Source organism: Miscanthus floridulus, unplaced genomic scaffold, assembly GCF_019320115.1.
Source record: "Miscanthus floridulus cultivar M001 unplaced genomic scaffold, ASM1932011v1 fs_60, whole genome shotgun sequence".
Taxonomy (NCBI): Eukaryota; Viridiplantae; Streptophyta; class Magnoliopsida; order Poales; family Poaceae; genus Miscanthus; species Miscanthus floridulus.
Genome location: NW_027096992.1, coordinates 2,869 through 26,620, shown reverse-complemented (window position 1 = coordinate 26,620; position 23,752 = coordinate 2,869). Strand labels below are relative to the sequence as shown.

The 23,752-nt window shown below is 45.8% G+C and overlaps 4 protein-coding genes and 2 pseudogenes across 4 annotated transcripts; all 6 read left to right on the top strand.

Moving 5' to 3' along the window:
- Positions 1–856: 856 nt before the first annotated feature.
- LOC136532388 (MADS-box transcription factor 50-like) lies at positions 857–2,598 on the top strand. The gene is made up of 6 exons (XM_066524998.1): positions 857–1,012; positions 1,289–1,350; positions 1,469–1,568; positions 1,691–1,732; positions 1,842–1,883; positions 1,998–2,598. Exons 1-6 carry the CDS (start codon positions 872–874, stop codon positions 2,223–2,225), a joined length of 615 nt encoding a protein of 204 aa, XP_066381095.1. The 5' UTR covers positions 857–871; the 3' UTR covers positions 2,226–2,598.
- A 3,932-nt stretch (positions 2,599–6,530) lies between these two features.
- On the top strand, positions 6,531–9,991 carry LOC136532389 (EP1-like glycoprotein 2; annotated as a pseudogene).
- LOC136532385 (E3 ubiquitin-protein ligase ATL6-like) lies at positions 7,373–8,350 on the top strand (annotated as a pseudogene).
- On the top strand, positions 9,197–11,641 carry LOC136532386 (uncharacterized). Its single transcript, XM_066524996.1, has 2 exons — positions 9,197–9,296; positions 10,292–11,641. Exon 2 carries the CDS (start codon positions 10,743–10,745, stop codon positions 11,427–11,429), a length of 687 nt encoding a protein of 228 aa, XP_066381093.1. The 5' UTR covers positions 9,197–9,296; positions 10,292–10,742; the 3' UTR covers positions 11,430–11,641.
- Positions 11,642–13,511: 1,870 nt separating this feature from the next.
- On the top strand, positions 13,512–15,286 carry LOC136532384 (uncharacterized). Its single transcript, XM_066524995.1, has 5 exons — positions 13,512–13,618; positions 13,699–13,972; positions 14,042–14,260; positions 14,344–14,659; positions 14,746–15,286. The coding sequence occupies exons 1-5, from the start codon at positions 13,539–13,541 to the stop codon at positions 14,943–14,945; spliced, it is 1,089 nt and encodes a 362-aa protein (XP_066381092.1). The 5' UTR covers positions 13,512–13,538; the 3' UTR covers positions 14,946–15,286.
- Positions 15,287–21,460: 6,174 nt separating this feature from the next.
- LOC136532387 (uncharacterized) lies at positions 21,461–22,366 on the top strand (the record flags this gene model as incomplete). Its single annotated transcript, XM_066524997.1, has 2 exons — positions 21,461–21,931; positions 22,295–22,366. Coding segments are annotated over exons 1-2 (543 nt in total), but the record flags the coding sequence as incomplete, so codon positions are not given.
- Positions 22,367–23,752: the final 1,386 nt, after the last annotated feature.

Here is a 23,752-nt window from a genome sequence, read left to right as displayed (position 1 = left end):
AATATTGTGTAATAATGGATAAAGTATCAAACATTATGTAGAGTTGGCGTCCTATATTACTATCGCAGTGAAGATGCATTCGTTGTAGTTTGGGTATAGATCTAAAATAAGTGGAATATAATATGTAGCTACCATAAAGTGTGACATGTCGACATCAATATTCGAGAAGATACATAACTCCCACAAGGAGAGTGTAAGAACCTTATGTTGTATAAGTGCTGTGTAGTGAATAATTTAGTTCTCATATCAATTTACTCTCATATTACTCTCGAATTAGTGAAGATTTCATCAATATTAAGTGGGTACATATATATATATATAATATATATATATAATATATATATATATATATATATATATATATATATAGATATATATATATATATATATATATATATATATATATAGTTCTAGTTCTATTCCACTTCTAGAGAGTCGTGTTTACGTTTAAAGGCATCTATCTCACTGTTTTCATTGGTTTGGCTCATATACGACAATCTGTAGTCAATTACCATGGATAACTGTTTGTACCTGAAAAAGAGTTGGAACATTTGTTCACACATGTGCTATTGATTTGTTCACACATTGGTTTACATTATTTGTTTATAAAAGATGAAACTATAGTTTAAGTGCATATTGAAATGCATGATACAACAACAAAGCCTGTGGCTGCCCATATACTACTATATGTCAACGCTACTTACTGATCCAGCATTGCTTTTGTACGTGTAACTATTTTTTAACTCAATTAGTACAACATAAAGATAGGAAGGCTAACTAAAATCATTTGGAGTGGTGGTTCTTGAATAAATCCTGTTATTAAATGCACGGTTATATATAATGGAGTTATACGTAAATTAATTGGCTGTACATGATAGAAGCATTTCCTTCATGGATCCAATCAATGAGCCTAATACTTGGAAAAGTTCTCAGCTTGCAGAATACAATTGATCGGTACCTGAAGCACACAGAAGGCACACCTGCAAATGGGAAAGTTGAAACAGGCGTAGAGGTACATCCAATTCATTCCTTTCCCTCCCTTGTCTAAGTTACAGTCCCATCTCGCTCATAGAACGAAATCAACCTTTCTACATCTAATGCATAAATGTTCCGAGAATAATGCAATACTAGCCGTAACAGGGTCAGCGTGAGCAAAAGGATGATGCACGACATGTATGCATGTAGTCTCATGCCATGTATATGATTATTTTTCTGCCGAACATATACATATATAAAATTCTCTGCAGCTGAAGTTGTTTATCAGTTTAAATTATATGTATGTACACAGAAGTGGAAATATGAGGCTACAACCTTGGGAAAGAAGATAGACACAATTGAGACATACAAGAGGTGATGACAATTGACAGATGATTTATCTACTTGCATGTGTTTCCTTAGTTGAGAAGGAAGATTATGTTGGGAAACTGACACTAAGAATCCATCGTACGTGCCACGAACTAATCCACAGGAAGCTGCTTGGAGAGAACCTTGGATCTTGTTCAGTTCAGGAGCTAAAAGAACTGGAGGCACAGCTAGAGAAGAGCCTAAGCATAATCAGGCAAAGGAAGGCAAGAGCTGTATCTAGTACTTGATTAGTTTTGCATATTGTATGATCCAATGCAAGTTACCGATACAAAAAGGCACTGATCTTTGTTCCATTTTGCTGCATCTATCCATGGACCCTGAGCAGGAAAAGAAGCTGATGGATCAAATTCTAGATTTGAGGGAGAAGGTATGTATATTTATGGATTAGATGAAGCTGATGATGGGTCAAACTCTACATCTGTGCTCCAAATGCTTAATAAGATAGAAACCTAATTACAAAATATTTGTGCATACAGGAGCAGAAACTCTTGATGGAGAACGCGATGCTCCGTGATCAGGTAGGTATTGTGTGGGGAAAAAACCAGGCTACTAGTTAATTCGTTTGTGAAAACTTGTAGTCCATTGATCGATCATTGACTGATCCATCAATACACTGTAATTGCATATCCAAGTGTAAGGCCCTGCCTCTGCTAGAGCTGAATGATAAGGACCATGACTATCATATGGATGCTGCTGGTGGCGGCGAAGAAGAGGAAGCGGCAGCGGCGAAGGAGAGGCGCATGGAGGACGTGGAGACGGAGTTGTCCATCGGAATTATTGGAAGCAGGAGACTTACTGAATCGCCTGCGCTGAGGCTCCATCAGCAGCCTGCTGGATCATATCGACGATCGAGCGCATGAGGACTGACACTGTTGGTTAACAACCAACAGTGTCAGTACACCTGGGTAGCCTCGACGACTGCACTGTACTGTGTGCGTTGCTCTGCGATCATCAAATATCCATGCTGCATGACTGGAAAAAATGCAAGTTGTGGCTGGATCAATCAAGGCAAGATACATACATGTGTCCATATATAAGAGAAACTAGATCGTCTCGATCTGATGGCTACAAATAACATGCATATGTTACATTGAAGACAGATATGTAAGCTTTACTTGCATTGTATATATACCACGACTGTAGAATTTCTTTACAGAGGTGGACAAAAAATGCTTGCAGGATAGGCAGCACGTCTGCCTGTGGCAAAAGGTCTCGATTAACAGAGCTGCCTCATCTGCCCGCCTCTGTAGACAATTCTAGAGAAATAATAAAAACGCCCAGTGAGCCGGACACCTTGCCCATGACAGCGCTGCCACCCCAATGGGCCGTTGCCCGAGCACGTCCTCCCCATTGATCCATGCAGTCTCGCGTCTGCTGTGGGACCACTCGTCACTTGGTGAGTCCCCACTCTCAACAGCAGTGGCAAGCAACTCTATTAGGAACCGTTTGGATCCCTTTATTTTAAAGGAATTAAAATCTATTTAATGGATTATGTTATTTGGCTAAGCTTATAAATAAGCCTATCTCATATTCATAGGGTGGGAGATGGACATATCACTATGCTATAATTTTACTTTCTAACTTATAGTACACTCTTCAACTCATTTTCCTACAATAGAAATATAATGTATAAGTATATCCCTTATATTCCTAACAATAAATATACAAATATATTAGCTTAATTAATCTATGTCTAAATTGTAAATATTAGAATGAATTCAATTCCAAGGACGAGCCCATGGCCGTTGCATTTAAGGATGGCAATGGGTAAATCCTCATCGGGTATGGCCACCCCAGACCCATCCCCACCATAAAAATTTGGTACCGCCAGAATACCCATACCCGTCATGGGTGAGGAATTTTCCCCAGACCCATATCCGGCCGGGTAAATCATACCCGGCAGGTCGCCCTTACCCGCCAATAATTTATTCACGCACATGAAAATCAACAATTCAACAGCCGACCGGTTCACCCTAGCTATCACGACTAGTACTCATTTTTTTCAATCTGTATGACATAATAAGAATGAATGTTAATAAAAAAAAGATATGCTATAAAAAAATATCAAACATAACAGGTATGGCAGAACATGGGAAACAAGCAAAATCTGTCAATTTGTTCTATTTGAACTGCTTACATATGGCAATAGGGGAATTGGTAATTGCACAACACGGCAGTACAACTGAGGAGCTAGGATAGCCATGTCACTGGAAATAGGAAAAATAAAGTTATTTTAGCGGTATACTAACTGAATGCAATGCTATATTGCCTATATGCATGCATCGTCATGATGTCCATAGTAAAATGTTTCTGTATGTCAAGATGAAATAAAAAATTTAACCTGAAAGTAAAGACATGGTGATATGATGGGTTTGACAGACATGGTAGGATATGCTTTGGTTCATTTAAACTAGAAGAAGCATATAGTCAGAATAAATACAATCTGGCACTAGCACTATTGTTCTTGGGTTTACTTACATCAGTTGCTGCAGCAACTTGTGGCTAGTACTAGGAGGCCGAGTATTAGTTACTGCACCACCTCCACCCGAAGATGTGGCTGCAGAAGAGGAGCGGCGGCCGGAAGGAGCAGCAGCACCTTCCCGAGATGAAGCCAGAGAAAGAGGGGGTCGGGCGTCCTTTTGCTTCGTCTTCTCCACGGCTGTAGTAACCCCGATCCTTTTCTTCTCCTTGGTGGTGGTGTTCTTGGACTTGGATGTATGAGCGGCGCCGTTCCCGTTCTTGGGCTTGGATGCAAGAGTACTGGCGACACCGGCGCCGTTCTTCGGATCCGCTGCAGGAGCATCGGCGGTGACTTCAACTTGGACCTCCGGATCTTGCAGCTTCCGAGTGTTCACGGCGTCGACGAGCTCGAGATCCGGCGGCTTCAGGTGGTCACCATCCTCCAGGACCTCCACGAAATCCCTTGATGCCAGAGTGAAGGAGTTGGTTAGTGCGGGGGGAAAGAGGCAAAGGAGCGCGGCGCGGAGCGTGGAGGGCCGAGCGCCTCTACAGTGCTGCGCTTGCAAGTGCAAAGAATATGATATGAAAAGGTTAGGGGAAGGGGAATAGGGCAATCACCGTTCTTGCTCGAGTTGCTCCGTCGCCGGCATGGCATGGCGAGTTCCTGGCGCTTCGATGCGATGCGAATACACGAGACGCCGAGACGAGGTCACGAGGGGCGGGCGGTGTAGTTTTTTTCGGCGGCGGCAGCGTTTTTTTTGGCGAGTGGTGATTGCGGTACCAGGCTGCCAGCGTCGAGACGAGGTAACGACGCGCTTTACTCACGCGCCTATTTTTTTCGACGGCGGGAGGCCAGGTGTCGAGCCTTCCTTGAGCGGTCGAGGGCTCCAGTGGCCAAGTCGCCAAGCGGGACCAGCGGGTGAACCTAGGTTTTTACATGGCCTGGTGGGCTTATTTAGTTTTTGGCCGGGTATTTTTCACCCATGGATAAACGGATACGGGGATTGCTGGAACATACCCATACCCACGTACCCGATGGTGAAGGGTTTGGTCCATTTACGTACCCGTGGGTAGTGTGTTTAGTCTATATTTAAACTCTAATGGAGTAAATACACATCGGGTATCGGGTCGTGGGTCCCCATTGCCATCTTTACTTGGTGAGTCCCCACTCTCAACAGTGGCAAGCAACTCTATTAGGAGCTGTTTGGATCCCTTTATTTTGGAGGAATTAAAATCTACTTAATGGATTATGTTATTTGGCTTGGTATTTGCCTAAGCTTATAAATAAGCCTATCTTATATTCATAGGGTAGGAGATGGACATATCACTATGCTATAATTCTACTTTCTCTTATAGTACATTCTTCAACTCATTTTTCTACAATAGAAATATAATATATAAGTATATTCCTTATATTTCTAACAATAAATATACAAATATATTCCATATATAATTATATTAGCTTAATTAATCTATGTCTAAATTGTAAATATTAGAATGAATTCAATTCCAAGGACGAGGCCATGGCCGTTGCATTTAATTTGTAGGTACAGGGTAAGAGCAACTTTACTACTTGAGCAGCCGGCTCTATTTTTTTATTTTAGTGCTCCTCTATTTTTAGGGGGGGGGGGGGGGGGGGGGGGGGGGGGGGGTTGGACTACTCCACTCTAGCATCAGCTTTCAAAACAGGGCACTAAAATTCATTTTTAAAAATTAGCACAGATAACTCACTTGTTATCCTCTTTCCTATCTTCTCCTCAATTAACGAACCCTCATTTCCTATCTTCTCCCCATTAACGAACACGGCCATGCTGGGGGTGCGCCCGGGAAGGGCTCCAATGGGGAGGGGCGTCGCCGGAAGGGGAATGAGCCATGGACACAACCTCTCCAGCAGATCCGACGATGTCAGTGTCTTCCTGCTCAAGCGATGCGATGTGCGATCGGGGAGGCGAAGTCTCTGGGGGCATGAGCGTGACCTCTCTGGCGGATCTGGCGACGCGTAGACGGGTTGTGCGCAAGGGTGGGCCGGGGCGTGCGGGCAGGGAGCGAGCCATGTGTGAGAAGGAAACGCACATAGAAAATTGCCAAAAACAATGATTTGAGGGCTCGTCCTTCGTTTGCCATATGTACCTGCGAGGTCTTGTGGCAACTAGGAACAACGTGAGAACTTATTAATTGCTATGGATTTTTAATGCTAAATAACTTTGTTTAATTAGGGGCACCTATGCCATTTTTATGTAACAAGCAATGATCTCATTCTTTTTCGCTAGATAGAATGATTGTTCTTTTTTTTTGTTAATTAGTGCCGAACAAACTTTACTAATTTTCTTTTGAAGCACAACTTTAGTAATTAGGGGCACCTATATAATTTTCAGAGTAAAATGCACCGGAGGTTCATTAACTTTCGTGGGAGTGTCATTTAGGTCCATCAACATTGAAACTATATTTTTTGGTCCATGAACTTTTAAAATGGTTCACTGCAGGTCCATACCCATTTATTTAACCTTAAATCCAAAGTGCATTTGCAGAAAACCCCATACCTTTCTTTATCTTCTATGCGTTGTCGCAGTCGCACGCAGTGTGCCGCGCTGACACCGCGAATCCCGCTGTCCGCCCGCCACCGCCGCCGTGCAGTGCTCCTGCATGCTCTGCCTCTGCTATAAAATGTGTCCCATCGCCATGATTATCCTCACGTCAAACTCCTGACCAACCCCTCCCGCCCGATCTGCGACGCGTCCCTCCCACACCACGTCACGTACACGGACGGCTCCGCGGCGCTGCTGTGGCTCAACCCTGTCGGCTAGGGGCCCTCTTACGCCTTCGGCTTCTTCTACACCAACCACCAGGCATCGCCCTACACAGAGTTCCTCCTCAGCGTGGCCGTCGTCTACTGCAACAGCGGCGGGAATCCCGCAGGTGGTCTGGTCCGCCAACCGCGGCCAGCCCATCGGGGAGGGCGCGGCCGCGGAGCTCACGGCCGCGGGCAACCTCGTGCTCCGCTCCGCCCCCGGTGGCGCCGTCGTGTGGTCCGTGGGCACCGCGGGGTGGTACGTGGCTGCGATGCCTGTCGCCCACGACGACAACTTGGTGCTCCTCGACGCGCGGAACACCACGGTGTGGCAGTCGTTTGACCACCCCACCGACGCGCTGCTCGTCGGGCAGTCACTGTGCTAGGGCGCGCACCTCGTCGCGAACTCCTGGCCCGTGAACCGGCTCTACCTGACCATCGCCGACGACAGCCTCAGCGCCTACGTCGACGCCAAGCCACCATAGCGGTACTACCACCTGGTATTCAGCAAGGCCACCGGCGCCTACGTGACGCACGCCAACGGCAGCCTCGCGGTGTTCGATCCGGCGGCGACGCTTGCTGCTTCCACACCGTTGGCAACCATCTAGCTCCCTGTCGTCGGCGTTGGGACGGTGCAGTACATGCGGCTGTAGCACGACGAGCACCTCCAGGTATACGAGTGGAATCCCGTGGGGTGGGCGCCGGTGTTCGACGTCCTACGCCTCTTCCCGGACAACTACGCGTTCCCGACGGTGTGCGGCGCTATGGCGTGTGCACGGACATGCAGTGCAGCTACCCCAACGCGGCCAACTTCTGCGCGGTGGACTTCTGGAGGCCCAACCGCGGCTGCGTCCTGACAGCGCCAGGGATGAGCCATGGCGCAGCTCATGTTGAGCACTCCACGTGGCCGCAACGGCTTGCGTTAGGCCAGCGTCGGTGGAGCCATGCCTGCACTCACCGCCGACGTGAAGGCGCATAAGGCCGGTAAGGGCGCGCTTGAGTGCGCGGTCTGCCTCAGCGAGTTTGACGACGACGAGACGCTGCGCCTGCTGCCCAAGTGCTCCCACGTCTTCCACCCGTACTGCATCGACACGTGGCTCGCCTCGCACGTCACCTGCCCCGTCTGCCGTGCCAACCTCGTCCCCGGCGCCGACGACAACACCCAGCCGATCGACGACGACGCGCCTAAGCTACAGCTGCCGTCACCCACAGCTGCGGTGGTCATTGACGTGGAGGAGACATAGGAGGAGAGGATCATCAGAGAGGAGACCGACGAGCTGATGCGCATCGGCAGCGTGAAGCGCGCGTTGCACTCCAAGTCCGGCCGCGCGCCCGCACAGTTTCCACGCTCGCACTCCACAGGGCACTCGCTCGCAGTCGCAGCGTCTGCCACCACCGACACCGGCGTCGGCACCGAGAGGTTCACGCTGCGTCTGCCCGACCACGTGCTCCGGGACCTCGCCGCAGCGGGGAAGCTCCAACGCTCCACGAGCCTAGTCACGTTCCGCTCCAGCCGCGGCGGTAGCATGCGCCGTGGCGTCAGCGTCAGGACTAGGGCCGACGGCGACGAATTTGCGGGTTGTGTTTTTTCAGGTGCCTTGAGTAGGAAGGGTGAGCGCGTAGAAGATAAAGAAAGATAGGGGGTTTCTATAAATGTACTTTGGATTTAAGGTTAAATAAATGGGTATGGACCTGCCGTGAACCATTTTAAAAGTTCATGGACCCAAAAATATAGTTTCAAAGTTGATGGACCTAAATAACACCCCCACGAAAGTTAATGGACCTCCAATGCATTTTACTCTAATTTTCATGTAGTAGCTAGCACTAATATCAGTCTTACGCTCTATTCGTTTGGACTGGTTTGGCTTATAAGCCATGGTTGAAAGTACTGTTGGCTGGTTTGGTGTGAGAGAAAAATATTGTTCGTTGGCTGATAAACCATGCCTTATAAGCCAGGTACGAGCAAGCGAACATGCTGTTAAGGCCTGGTTTAGTTCCCAAAAATTTTCACCCAAACTATCACATCGAATCTCTTGCGGCATAGCATGGAGTATTTACATATAGACGAAAAAAAAACTTAATTACACAGTTTGTTGGACATCGCGAGACGAATGTTTTAAGATAATTAAGAAAATCCATGATTAGCCATAAATATACTAAACATGAGCTAATGATGAATTAATTGGCTTAATAAATTAGTCTCGCAGTTCCCAAGCGAGCTATTGTAATTAGTTTTTTATTAGTATCCGAAAAACTCCTTCAATATCTCCGAAACTTCAATCTAACATTCAAAAAATTCAAGGAGGGCCAATAGCCCAAAGAGCAGAAATAAATAAAATTATAATAAGGATGGGTGCAGGAGGCAGGATTGGGCTGCGGTGGATGCCCACTGGCAGAGACAGATAAGAGGGGAGAGGAATAGGGAAAAGGGGGAAATCCGCCTCGATTCGTCAACGCCCAAGGCAACCCAACCCCCAAAGCCCCAAGCCAAGTTGACCCACTTGCGTCTCGGATCCCCTCGTGCCTCGTCCTCGTCTTTCGGCTTTCTCCTCCTCCTCCTCCCCCTCCCGGCCCCCCTTTGATTCCGGATCGACGACGCCACCGCCAATCCCATTCCACTCCGCCGGCTCCTCACCGCCCCGCCCGCCCGCCGATTCCACATCCCTCCCCGGCCTTCAAGCAGGTACTGATTTCGCCCCAATTCCGCTGGATCGGGATCTGCCACTTCCGGCATCCGTCCGCCCCACCCCCAATTCGATTTCTTTTCAATTTCATGATGCTGGGTCTGGTCCGCTCCGCTCGACTACTTTTTGTTTGCCTCCAATTGAGCGGCCGGCCGGTCAATTGCGACGTTGCCCAATTCGTTTCCTGGGGAACGATATATATACCCTGATGATGCGAATTTCCGTCATTTGCGTGTTCCATCTGGGACAACTGTGCCATAATTCAGTTATCATCACTCACGAATTGGCCCTTGCCAACGGTTGGTTGCCAATTTTGAGGGTGCTCGGTCTTTAATTGGTTGATCATACTAGTATATGACGCGAAATTCACGCGTTGCGATGCGTTTCCTTTTTCCCCCATACCTAGGGTTTCCTCCTACGTATCAATCGATAGACGGATAGGGAGGTTTTCCTGCTGCATCTGGTGCCACTCCCATCAGATCCTTCCATACAAAGTGTTTACAGTTTTTTTTTAATAAAGGTAGAAATTTCTTTTTTTTTTCCTTTAATTGCTGTATGTGTATCCATCGGTTGCTAATGGAGCCTGCGAGTCAAAATCATCTTCATGTTCGATTGCTATGCAACTTTGTCATCTCATTTCTATGTGTACATTTTAGCTTTTCCTGAACAAGAGGACACAGATACCATCATCTAATTTTACTACTGTACATATTTCATTCACTACATAGATAGATAGATGCAGAAATTTTCTTGATTACAAACGCAACAGTATGTAAATTGAGTCTCAGAGTGACTACTGCTTCCTGTAGTATCTAATAATGTACAATTATTCATCATGTCAAGTCGTTTCATTTGTTCTTCTACATATTCTGTCATTATTTAAATTATTATATATGCTGCTTACATTTCTTCATCTCCTGCTTTGCTTCATTTCCCTGCACCTGCTGCTGCCCCCTTCTCATTCTGATCGCAACTTTCTCCTCTCTTGCCACAGTGAAGGAACCTTATGAGCTGGTTGGCTGGGGCTTTACTCCAATTCTGGTGCTACTAAGATGGGTCAGGGCCTGCTCAACAACAAGTTTGGGACAAGACTAACCATAGTTGAAATAGCAGGCGCTTACCATTTCTCGCTCCTGCTCTCTCCCGTGGTTTCCTTTTGGGACTGCATCTTCCGCAAGATAAGATACTCATTCAGACCTGAGTGGGTGTAGCATCCTGCAGTCACTCGTCTTAGCAATAGTTCCTTTCTTTTTCTTCCTCATCAAAATTAAAAAAAAAAAAGACGGACAGGGGGGGCTCTTACTCATAGGAAACCACCTGCCAAGGAGTCCAAAGAATGAACTTTGAACATTTTGTCTTCTTTCTTCCCTAATTATACCTAGTTGTTAGTAGAGGAGTCTACCAGAGGTAATAGTTAGTAGTAAATAGCAGCAGGCACGGTTGTCATGGACAAGGCTATCATGAGCAATAATCAGGCAGGCAAAGTCTTGAAGAAAGGAAAAAAGAAACAGGCCAAGGATGAACTGGATCGCCAGAAGCAGGCTGAGAAGAAGCGCCGCCGCCTGGAGAAAGCGCTGGCAAACTCGGCTGCCATCATCTCAGAGCTGGAAAAGAAGAAGCAGAAGAAGAAGGAAGAACAGCAAAGGCTGGATGAGGAAGGTGCTGCCATAGCTGAAGCAGTTGCTCTTCAAGTTCTCATAGGTGAGGACTCCGATGAACCCTGCCATTTGATGCTCAACAAGCACATCAGGTGCAACCATTGGGATGCCTCGGCTGCTTTTGAATTCACCGTGGATGCACAACCCACTGATATCTACCCCTCTGATGATGGACTGATATGCGCCAGCCATGCGTATGCTCCCAGATCCAAAGGGAGGTGGGCTGATTGGGGGATTGGCCAGCCATTGCCATCTTGGGGAGAAGTGAGTGACCTCCAAGGCCCATACTATCAAGGAACATTCCATCAGTCTGTTACCTGCCCTGGTTTCATAGCCGCCCAAGCTGTGTCATCGTTGCAGATCAGAGAAGAATCGTCAGAAATCACCTCTCCAAGCCAAGGGGCGGCGGCTGCAACCGTGGTTAACAGGATGCTTGGTGGCACCAACAGGCTCAACCTTTACAGAGAGATATAAACATTACACTTGTCATAGTATTGTATATAGTGACCCAAAAAAGATGTGTTTGACTGCATTGTCTGCGATATATAGTCTTCTGGTTCCGAAAGAAATGGATAGAACATCTTGTTTGCTGTTTTCTTTGCCAAAGGATATTTTGTATCAGTTAACATTGGTATTGTAATGTGAACATATATGCTTTTGATGAATTGATCGATTCTCGTTGCTTATCTTGGGAACTGTTTTATGCATTGGGATTGCTGTTGCATAATTGGTCTATGGTAATCGCTTATATATCTTAAATATAAGTATGTATATTTATGAGCAGGCATATTTAGGTATACAATATATATACGTTGCTTCTGGCATGGAGAAGAATACTGATGGTAAAACAGGCTTGTTTGCCCTCTTGTTCCTGTAAATTCCCTTGTGCTTGATCAAGAAGATTATCTGAAGATTACTGGGCCTGAAGTTATGATTATGTTAGTGCTCTATCATGGCTTAATTTGTGTGAATCCATGTAGCCGATCGACTTTGGGAGGAGGACAGGAAGTTTGAGATTTGCAGTGACGCCAGAACCATGCAAAGCAGAGGGCCCTGGGATCAGGGTTGCCTGACGGATGGAAGAACAGAAGACATTGCAAAAATCTAAAGGGGAATGCATGGTTCTCTCTCTATTTGTTACAGTTGAAGAAGCGTCAGTAGGTGGTTTTGCTTCCTCTGCGATTTTGATCCTCCCGTATATCTTGTGCCATTCTCGCTGACTTGCTGTCCTGACCACTGTTACATGCAGGCTGCAGCATGCTGCATATTATCCTGTCTACTGATTGATTGATCCCAAGATCTAGAAGAAACTGAGCACCATAATTTCTGAGCGTTTTCTTCTCGTGAATGAAATGGTATTGTGTTAATAATAAATAAAGTAATTTATGAGCGTTTTGATCTCGTGAATGAAGTGGTATTATATTAATAAAGTATGATAGGCTGCACAACGGCTAATGACCGTAGAGAAACAGAGGATGCTCCGCCTATCTGTGACTAAGGGCTGGTTTGGCGCGTCTTCTTTGCTTGTGCTCCACCTCCGCTGCAAAGCCCCGGCAGCTTCGCCTGTGTACATGCGAAACGACCATTTGGTGCGGCTTCTCAGGCTCCGGTGCCGGAACTGCTGGCAAAGCTGAAGAACCGAAGCGTCACCAGACAGTCCTGTAAGTCCTTGACAGAGAGATAAATTGTTGCTCCTGAGCGTGCTATGGCCTATTATGGCGGCGGTGCCCAAATTTTTTATATTTTAGCTTCTTTTTTTTTTTTTTTAAAAGTTTCTCACAAATAGATCTCTGAGGGAAATATTTTAGAATATGGACACTTAGCTCGGCGTCATTGATACTGGCGCCGAGCTAACACGTCTCGGCGCCAGCGTCCCTGGCGTCGAGCTCCTGGGCTCAAAGCGAACGTGGAAGGTGACATGACAGAGAGCTCGGCGCCGTAGATCTTGGCGTCGAGCTCCCTGCCATTTAACCCGGCCCAAGCTTCATGCCCGAGCGTTCTTTCTCTTCTTTCTCCTCCCTCTCGGGTTATTTCTCTCCCCACTTCACCCTAACTCACGAATCGGCATATTGGACCTTAGAAACTTTGACTTGATCCGTAGATCTTCGAGAGCAAGGTATCCTCGCTCCCCTCCTAGTTTTTTTCGCATCGATTCGGTATATATTAGTCGGATTTTTGAACGTAATAATCGCCATCACTTAGGGTTTCATTCTATCCCTCAATATATGTATTATACAACCGTAGGATGATGCCAAGGCGTGAAAAAGCTAGCAAACCTAGGCGCATATAGTTACGTTATGGGTTCATTGTTGTGCATCAAATGGGAAACCATAGGTTTAGGGTTTAATGTTAACTGCTTTCGGTTCTTAGAACAAAATTGGTTGTATTGTAGTTATGGTTCTCATTGACATTTATTTGTGATGTTTTGATTTATGTTTGTTAAATTATATCCGTTTTGTTAGATGCAAGAAATATTTCGGGAGGAGTTTTGGCAAAAACGGGGTCGTCATCGAGAATTATACCTCAACGTGTCTAGTAAAGATGCCCCCGTCCCTCCTGACCTCTCTGTCCCTAACTGTGACTATGGTTTCCTGGCCCATGTTTTTCAATCGAAATATCCAGACACAGCGGCGCGTTGCTTCTACACATGCAGTTGTTTTAATGTAAGAAATTATTTCAACTATCCTTTTTCTTTATTTGTGTAAGTATGCTACTAATATTTTGTTGGAATCTCGTTGTGTAGGACCATGAGAGGTGCTTTTTCTTTCAGTGGATCGACGATACAGACATGTTTGATCCTAGGTACCTCCTTTTCGACGATTGGTTTAGAGAAAGACATCCACGTGAGCACTTCAAGCGGTGGGTTCCACCCCCCTAACCCCCTGCCAATGACGGCTAAGGAGAAGCACCTAGCCACAGTTAGACGACTCGAGGAACCTCTTTTGTGCGATTGTGGAGATCGAGTTGTGATAAATCCTGAGAATACGTTGGAGTTTGTGTGTCCAAACAAACATGAAGTAAGTGTAAAGTGCATGTGTTGAAATGTTAAGCTATATGTGTTCATGTACTAATGTCTACTTATTTAGGTGTTTTCAATGGCGAAGTGTCGTTTCAAGGAGTGGTTGTATGGTCCTAAGAACCAATGGCCGGAAGAACCGCGAAAGGTTAAGAAAAAAGAAGAAAAAAGGGTAATTTACAAAGCACCTCCTGTCATGTGCGAATGTGGTGTTAAATCCAACTATGGCCTAGTCCCTTCGGAGCTTGGAATAGGCCATTATTGCGGCCATATGGTTGAGTATGATGAGGTTGGTTATTTTTGTGGTAAATATGAAATCGTATTTTGTTTCTTTTCCTAAGACATATATGATATAATTTTTCATTTGAATAGAGCACTAGAAAATGCAGGTGGGAATATTATGATGGTCAAGCTAAGTTCTTGGATAAACTGAAGAAGAGGCAAGTAATTGCACAGAAGAGAGGATATGGACCTGACTACGTCATCCTATTCGTTAAACATCACAAAGAAAAGATGCGTGAGTTTGCTAGACAACGCAGTATTTGTAACCCGATCGATGTTGGGCTTAACAAATGGAAATTGGAGAGACGTATGACGTTAGAGGAGGAGAGGACAAGGAATGAGGCAAGGGAGGAGACAAGAGTACAGATGCAGGTCTTGAACAAGCATATTGTTGCATTATGTGCCAGTGAGTGCTTGAAAGTATTTTTTTTGTTGCCTGATTTTAAATGTAATATAATCGTGTTGCTAACTGATTGCCTTTCATACATGAAGGGATTGGTTGCAGCGAGGAACATGCCACAGAGCTGGGTCGTGCAGGGTATGAGGAGAAGAAGTTAGATGAGCATAGATCACAAGTTGGTCGCACCGTTCAATCACCGATTATGTTATCTGATGAGGGGGGTGAGGATGAGGACGACACTGACAGACTGAGTGAGCTCATTGCTCTAGCAGAGGCGGGCTTGCAAGCGTAGGAGGCTAAGAACGATACTAGCAGACTGAGCGAGCTCATCGCTCTAGCAGAGGTGGGGTTGCAGGCGGAGGAGGCTGAGGAAGACACTGGCAGACTGAGCGAGCTCATCGGTCTAGCAGAGGCAGGCTTACAGGCGGAGGAAGATGACGACGCGTTCTTCACTCAGGCTGCAGCGGCCGCAGATGAAGCAGAGACCGCTTACTACAGGCGATAGATAGGTCAGAGCAATGCAGGTGAGCCTAGCCACAACAACAGGGTTATAGTAGAGGACTGGTACTCGGATGATGAGTTTCTTACTCAGTATGTTTCACACTGAGGATTTGGAAGTGCATTTGCCCCTATGTCTACTGCTAGCACGTACTTCTAATATTATTATGTTGTTTAATGTGGCATAGTATTGAACTTTTCATTATGTGGTTGTTTTCATTATTTATGGTCTCAATATTCCGCTTAATGTTACGGACGTATTAAAATGTGAACACGTGCTGCAAATAAAACCTAATGACGTACAGCATTATATAATTCAACACACGAAACACATGAAATGACATGTGAGAACATCTACCAAACCTGGGTACAAAGTTTTCTTCGACTAAACCTAACATGCCTTAGGTAATGAAACCAAACAACAAACACATAGATGTGGCATGTGAATAAGATAAAGTCATCCTAGTAGTGTGGATACATAGCAAATTGTGTTGCACCTTCTCCATAGCAGCCTTCCGTTGTTGTTGGTGGTGGCGGCGGGGGTGACGGGGGAGGCCCCTTGTTCTTGTGGTTAAGGCAGGTGCAATATGAATCATTGCAGAGTGCCTCCTGTGAATCGGCACCATTGTTGTTGCCGTCCTGTCCGTTGTCCTTATAACCGCTGCTAACTTCCCTTTCTAGATCGAAGATATGGTCCTGTAGGTAGTAGATGTACTCCGCATGCAGATAAATTGGTCGAGGATCGACCCACCTAGTGAACCCATAGTTTTCTTCGGCCAAGGAAGACTACACTAAGTATGTCGTGTAAGTTATATAGAAGAGGAACATATTGAAGAAACAAATAGTAATAGCAATTACCCATGCTCATAGGCATTTGAAGAAACGACGACCTCCATCTATTATCTCGGTGAAAATCTACACTAAGCAGTCCTCACCATGCATGCATTTTGACCACTCTTCTTTCCTTTCATCGTATTCTCTCAGTGGTGTCTCTTTGGTGAAATCACTTTTGCTCTCAACTAGGAACCTCTCATAAAGAGCTTCCTCAAAGAAATCGGGATCAAGAGGACCCTGCCACCTAATGGTAGTTCCCTTCCCCTTTCCTCTTCCTCTAGACGACCCTCTAGACATTGGTACTAGAACAAAAGAAAATGCTGAGGAGTGTTCTTCTTCCTTGTTGTGTGTGTGAATGAGAGGAAGTGAGTGGTTATTTATAGGTTGAGAGGAGGAATGAAGGCCTCTCAATGTGCCATGTCAGCGATCCGTGTGCCTCTTCACCTTAGCCCTTGGATCAAACAGTCATAAGATGGATGGTGGAGATAGAGTGGAGTTGTGCTTCCTTGCATGCCGGTACTATGTCAATGATGTGATAAATCGTTGTTGTCCTTGTATCTGAAAAGTCTATTTTTATTGTCTAAAAAGCATAGATTCGTTCACTGTTGCTTGGTAACCCTAGATTCATCTACAAAGCGTATGTACAATACGTTTGGATTATACATATTCTAATAAATTTATATTTAATCTATGTACTATTTTTGTGCCTTTTTAGCAGTGTAGTATGATTAATGATTCACGGAAAAAATTTTGTAAGAGTTTCCCTTGTTTTAGGAGCATCCACAGTTACAAATAGAGACATCATTATATATTCCAAACATTTAATCATCCAAGGAGTAAAATGCAACCACAACGAATATCACAACCAACATAATATGTCATGCACAGTCCAAATAGTCCACAATGTCCATACAGTCCTAAATAGTTACAGAAAAGTAAATACAAAATCCATAATAGTGCATACTAACAACTACCACATCCCTCACTGCCTCCTACTCTTGCCCTTACCCTTGTGACCGAGAGCGCTCGTACCTAGAGTGTAAGGGTCACGCAGACGGCATCGCCTAGTGCCTAAAGGCGGTGTAGGATGAGTCGAGGGAGCATCATGGAGCTGAGAGGGGCCAAGCTCCTCGTGCCTCTTGTCCATGTCGTTGTCGTTGTCATCTTCCTCATCCTCGTCCCCTGTAGCTGCTTGGCTAGAGGAACCCAAGCCTCCTCTGCCTGTGGAAGGAACGTACATGTCTTGCATCGTGTTTGTCCTGCAACCACAATGACCAGCCGCACGACGTAGACGACATGACAGCCTCTGTTGTACAAAATTATGTTAACTGAAAGAATCTAACGTATTAATGATGTTTGAAAGGAATATTTTTTAATCTACGTCCAGGAAGCTAAGCATGTAGTCGTCCCTGACTCTCGGCCGAATGTTGCTCAATCTCTTCAATTGGCATTTGGGTGTATTGTCCTGCAACAAAGTTCTCAGTAAATAATACTTCTGAACATGGATAGCAATACGATTTTGTTTTTCTTTTGTATAAGAATCTAACGTATTATACGGGTGACACGGCTCGAAGGTGGCACTAACTAAAATAGATAACTCCTAATTGTGTCGATCGTTGAACCAAGGCAACAAGCTTATAGAATGTGAATTGAACGATTTACATTTACGGGCATACACGTATTCCAATAGCACTTAATTAAATGCTCCACCAGGTGCTGCACGTGTGCGGCTCGTTGTTGTCGTCCACGTTGTCGTGCATCTCCTCCCATTGCTCAATGAAGGACTGGGGTGCCTCTTCTAGTCAAAAATCTTCTTGTTCTTCTGACATCCAACCTGCACGTATGTCATCGTTACTTGAATCCATGTACATGTCACCATATTAATAGAAATGGACCATCACGATACATTTGAAATATCAAAACACTTACTTGTGTAAGTCAACGCCAGTCGAGAATAGAGCCATAGGCCAAAGCTGTCTCACTCCAAATTGGCGTGCAACCCTATCTGGTAGGTGAAACTCACAGCATAGAAGCATATTAGAGGGCACCTCATCCTATAGAAGTCGTCGTCAACCCACAAACGTTGCTCAACTGAAAAGGAAGTGCGTCCTCTCCACCGTACGGCTCCCACTCCACCTGCAACATGTCCAAACAAGATGTTAGATGGTATACTAATCCTTTTCAAACCAGCATGGAAAATAAAATTTACTTACACTAGACGCCGTCAGCGTGTCTAGCTCGTTCGTGAACTCAATGTATGCCTGGTCTAACCTCACGTACGGAACCCTGACCTGGTCCCAAAGGTACGCCCATGTCACTGCCGACTTGGAGGCTACCTTGGAACCACTCATGATGAGCCAGAACCTCTGGACGGCAACTGGAAGACAGCCCACATCCACAGCTGTAACAGGTACACATCCACCAAGTGACGGGTTGGACGAAGACCGATGACACCCCTCGCACAGCTACCAGTATAGAAAACACAAGACTACAGAGCCCCAGCTATGACCCGCCTGGTCCTAGTCACTAGGCAGTGGACCACATCCAGGACGCACTATCACCGTGGCGTTGGGAAGAGAACATAGGCAAACAGGTGTAGGATCCACGCCCTGCAGTAGTACCCAACTGTCTCCTCATCTGCCTCCTCGGGGCACTGTGCGAACTCTTCCGTAGCTAGGAGATGAGAACTCCAGAAGTGCGAGCCCCTTGCTCGCCAAGCTCATGCCCAAGGAAGGCCTCCACTCGTGCTCTCTAGCCCTCTGACCTACACTGCCCGTGACTGGGTTGCCGTGAATCCTTAGGCCTAGCATCTTGATAGTCCTGGAGCGTGACTGTCATCTCCCTGAAAGGTAGGTGGAAGCTTGTGAGTCTCCGCGCCACCATATTTAAGACAAAGCAAGATTACTTGTCAAAAAGTCAATCACATGAATAAATGGCCATGAATGGAGGCAATGATTCAATTTAATACCTGTCAACCAACGTAGTTATGGCCGCTGAGTTGAACTTGGGCAACCCACACGAACCTGAAAAGAGATGACATCCAGGCAGCTCTTTGCAGGAAAGGGGTACCTATCGTGTACCGCATGTCCAAGAACCCACTATGGGTTCTAGGACAAGGAGCAAAGGTCCTGCATCGAATAAAACATAGTCTCCTGTTACTTCACGAACACATGTACGCTCACCAAATTTTGAACAAAACTTATAGATTATTACCTGCCCCAGCGCTATGAGACGTCCTCGGTGGGTCGCCTCGTACGTCGGGTCGAGCAGTGGAATTGCCATCCTAGAAAAAAAGTGAATGAATTAGAATTTCAATATACAATGAAACATGAACTTAGAAATGTATAAGTAATTGACACAAATACAAGCATAAATTAGACATGCATAATTAATTAAATGAATACGATAAATATAAAATAATAAAATCAACCAATAGTCGCACCTCACTAATCTACCAATGGCAACTTCGTGAATTGTGGCCAAGTCTACCGCACTTGCCGCACTCATACTGCTCGGGGTCAGTAACAAATGGATTCCTCTCCCACGCCTCGTTCTTCCGGGTATCTGATCCATAACCATCCTGTACCTTGTCCTCTGCCTTGATCTACGCTTGTTCCAACGGTAAGCTGGATCCGCAATGTACTTCGGCCCATCATATGGAGGCCACTCTCTAGGGTCCTAAAGGCACAAAGCGGGGGCTCTATGTGTGCACAAGTGTGTCAATACTGAACTCATGAGGTATCCTCCTCTAGATATTATAGTTGCGATGCCTAGCTGCTGCCACCAAATGAGAACATAAAAGTGGTACTGCCTTGGTTTACCACAAGTGCATTTGAAATCTTGGAGGACAACCACATGGATCCTTGACTCTTAGACCTCATCGTCGGACATTGTACCGCCCCTATGCTCGACCTGATAAGTCCCTGTGGCATGGTCAAAGCATGTAACCTCATGTGTACCAGCCCTTTCTCTTGCCTTCTCTAGGCGTGCCTTTGGTTTCGAAGCCCATATCTCTCCATCACTCCGCAACTGCAATGCATGGGTGTCTATCGTTGAACCAGGCAACAAGCTTATAGAAGGTGAATTGAACGATTACATTTACGGGCATACCACGTATTCCCAATAGCAACTTATTAAATGACTCCACCATGTTGCTGCACTGAAACTCGTACCTCCATCCACCGGCGTCGTGAGCTCTCGTCCATTTCTCCAAATCCCTCATCAAACATGTGAGCCATTGTCTACCTTCTGCATTTGATGCGGTTCTGACCTGCTCCAACTTTTCCTGAAAGTACTTGTCCTCAAGCTATCGAGCAACCTCCTGGAATAGATCAAAGTTACCCTTCACACCATCCTTTCGGAGTAGATTCTCGGCAAGGTGCCGAGTACACCAACAATGGTGCAAAGGTGCATACCCCTCTACCTGCTCTCGCATGGCATTTAGTATGCCCTGGTGTCTATCAGATATGACACCAACCTCCCTGCCAGGCCCAACCACGTGTATCCAGACTAGCCTCAAGAACCATCTCCAACTATCATTGTTCTCCTTCTCAACCAAAACAAATGCTAAAGGAACTAACTTGTTGTTTGCGTCATAGGATATGGCTATAAGAAGTGTGCCCTAATATTTATCAATCCAGAATGTACCATCAATGAAGAAGACGGGACGACAGTGCCTAAAGCCCTCGACACACTGAGGGAAGCACCAGAAAGCACGGAAGAATATCTGTCTCCCATCTTTCCATGTATTTGGTTTTGGGATGTACTCATAATACATGCCTGGATTCACTACTTTGATTGCATTGAAAAGAACTGGCAGCTGCTCATACCCATCCTCCCAGTCCCCATATATCATCTTCCACGCTCGCTGCTTAGCCCTCCATGCTTTACCATAAGTTATCACATAACCTCCATACAACGCCTCAACGGTTTTGATAATTGTCCTCACCTTCATGTTGGGTTCTCTCTGTAAAATTCTCATCAACCGCTTGGCAATGAGGGTAGATGTCAACTGTCGATGCCTCAGTGTCAGCTCATGGTTAGCACAATTGTGTGGCCCGACAACTTTTGTGATCTTCCATTTTCCGGTGACCTATTGCTTCCTTGCACAAACCCTCCATGGGCAGCTTTCCTTGTCACACACAACTGTGTAACGGCGCTCCGCATATGAATGCAATACCTTGTAAGGTCTCTTTTGTATCACTGCAAAAGCCTGCAACCACCTCTTCAAAGCAGGGAGGCCATTGAACACCCTTCCATTCTCAATTACCATGTTAGGACCAGCCTCAGGAGCTTCTAGGAGCTCATCATCACGTCCTTCTGCAAACGCCTGATAAGAATGAGCAAGATCACTGAACTCGTGAACTATAGGATCACAGCGGCCAGGAAAGATATGCCTCAGCATCTCAACATCACTCTCTGTCAGCTCTCCAACAGGGCGATCATCATCAGAATCAAGAGCCCTAGCCATCTCATATGCCTGGGGCTCCGCGCGGCGAGTCTGGCTCGACGGGCGCAGGAGGCACGGCGGCCGTGGCCGAGGGCGGCGGTGGTGGGGCGGCAAGGCGGGGCGAGGCCAAGGCGGCGAGAGGGCGCGGCGCCGGCGCAGGAACCGGCAAGGGGACCGGGGCGCTGGCCGTGGCGCGGCGGCGGCAGTGCGGCGCGGGCGGCCAACCGCGGGCAACGACGCGGCACGGGGGGGCACGGCCGTGGGGTGCGGCGCTCCGACACGCCGAGGCGCAGCGGCCGCGGGGCACGACGCGGCGCCGGGGGGGCGGTGGCGCGGCTCGGGGAGGCCACGGTGGTGCTCAGCGGGCTCGCGGCGCGGCGCGGTGCGGGCGAGGGCGGCCGGTGGAGGTGCGTGCGCGGGGCGATGGCAGCGGCGGCGAAGCTCCGCTCTACTCTGCTAGGGCGAGAAAGGTATGGGAAGAGAGGGATGGGGCCCAGGTAATAAGGCTCGGCGCCAGTCACTCTGGCGCCGAGCTCGGTGCCAGAGTGACTGGCGCCGAGCTCCCTGTCATGTCACCTTCCACGTTCGCTTCGAGCCCAGGTGCTCGGCGCTAGGGACGCTGGCGCCGAGACATGTCAACTCGGCGCCAGCATCAATGGTGCCGAGCTAAGGGTCCATATTCTAAAATCTTTTCTCTAGAAGTGTATTTGTGACAAACTTAAAAAAAACTAAAATATAAAAAATTCGGTGGTGGTGCAGAGGCAGGCTCTGATCCTGCGCTGCATTATTGGTCTTGGTCCTCCTGTGATGTTAACAGTCAGCAACTGCATTATTGGTTTTCCTTTCCTATTAGCATGCAGATACTACTGGCAATAATGCCTGCAGCACCGTACCGTGATGGTCGTACAATGGAGCTCTCTATCTCAAATACTGTCTGTCTCATGCCCCCTCTCGAGTTAATGACAAGGTCCCCCACTCCACTCATCATTTGTCAACACAGGTTAGGCAAATTCCTATGTAAGTATGTATACATACTCGTATCAGTTTTTGTAAGTATGCACATATGATGTTATTATATAGGGTAAAGTCCAATTTATAACCTTGAACTCTCGCCAAAGTACGGATTTCAACCTCGAACTCTAAAACCGAATAACTTTGGCCCTCAAACTCTTGAAACCGTTCAATTTTCAACCCTGAGCGGTTTTGGTGTATAAACAGTACTTTTGATATTTGAAATTTTATATTATTTTTTTGAGCATCTTAACGTCCTCAAATAAAAAAACTCAAAACTACAAAGTTGTAGATCTCATTGAGAGCTACAACTTTGGTATAAAAAGTATTTTCATTTAACTCTATACAAATAATATATTAGTGCTCTAATACGGCAAGCGCTAGTAGACGATTATTATAGTGCTGAAATTTTATATTATTTTTTCGAACATCTTACTTTCCTCAAATGAAAAAAATTAAAACTATAAAGTTGTAGATCTCATCGAGGTCTACAATTTACATATAAAAATTATCTTCATCCGACATCGTATTGAAGGGTTTTCCATTTTTTGAAATTTGAGTCTCGTCACGCGACAAAACAATACTGTGGCGTGACGAGACTCAAATTTCAAAGAATAGAAAACCCTTCAATATAATGTCGGATGAAGATAATTTTTATATATAAATTGTAGACCTCGATGAGATCTACAACTTTATAGTTTTAATTTGTTTCATTTAAGGACAGTAAGATGCTCGAAAAAATAATATAAAATTTCAGCACCATAATAATCGCCTACTAGCGCTTGCCGTATTAGAGCACTAATATATTATTTGTATGGAGTTAAATAAAAATACTTTTTATACCAAAGTTGTAGCTCTCAATGAGATCTACAATTTTGTAGTTTTGAGTTTTTTTCATTTGAGGACGTTAAGATGCTCAAAAAATAATATAAAATTTCGGCGTCTCCTGAAAATATCAAAAGTTACTGTTCATACACCAAAACCGCCCAGAAACCAGGCTAGGGTTGAAAATTGAACGGTTTCAAGAGTTTGAGGGCCAAAGTTATCCGGTTTTGAAGTTCGAGATTAAAATCCGGACTTTGGCGAGAGTTCAAGGTTGTAAATTAGACTTTACCCTATTATATATATGTTTTTGTTTTATAGTAGTTGCGTTATTGTAGAACTATTACCCCCTTAACTTCTGAGTTGGGAGTAGTTCAAAAAAGAAAACACGTCATACCAACACGATCATCTCTAGTGCTGAAGTCTTTAGGTCTAGGTACTATTCCACAATTGTGACAAATATGGGAAGTATTTTATTTTGATAA

Bases quoted from the DNA above. Each gene is read 5' to 3' on its own strand.
- LOC136532386 (XM_066524996.1), top strand. From the start codon at position 10,743: ATGGACAAGGCTATCATGAGCAATAATCAGGCAGGCAAAGTCTTGAAG.
- LOC136532384 (XM_066524995.1), top strand. From the start codon at position 13,539: ATGGTTTCCTGGCCCATGTTTTTCAATCGAAATATCCAGACACAGCGG. The intron at 13,619-13,698 runs GTAAGAAATTAT...CTCGTTGTGTAG, and splicing joins ACACATGCAGTTGTTTTAAT to GACCATGAGAGGTGCTTTTT. The intron at 14,261-14,343 runs GTTGGTTATTTT...TCATTTGAATAG, and splicing joins ATATGGTTGAGTATGATGAG to AGCACTAGAAAATGCAGGTG.
- LOC136532388 (XM_066524998.1), top strand. From the start codon at position 872: ATGATAGAAGCATTTCCTTCATGGATCCAATCAATGAGCCTAATACTT. The intron at 1,351-1,468 runs GTGATGACAATT...ACTAATCCACAG, and splicing joins ACAATTGAGACATACAAGAG to GAAGCTGCTTGGAGAGAACC. The intron at 1,733-1,841 runs GTATGTATATTT...TTGTGCATACAG, and splicing joins TTCTAGATTTGAGGGAGAAG to GAGCAGAAACTCTTGATGGA.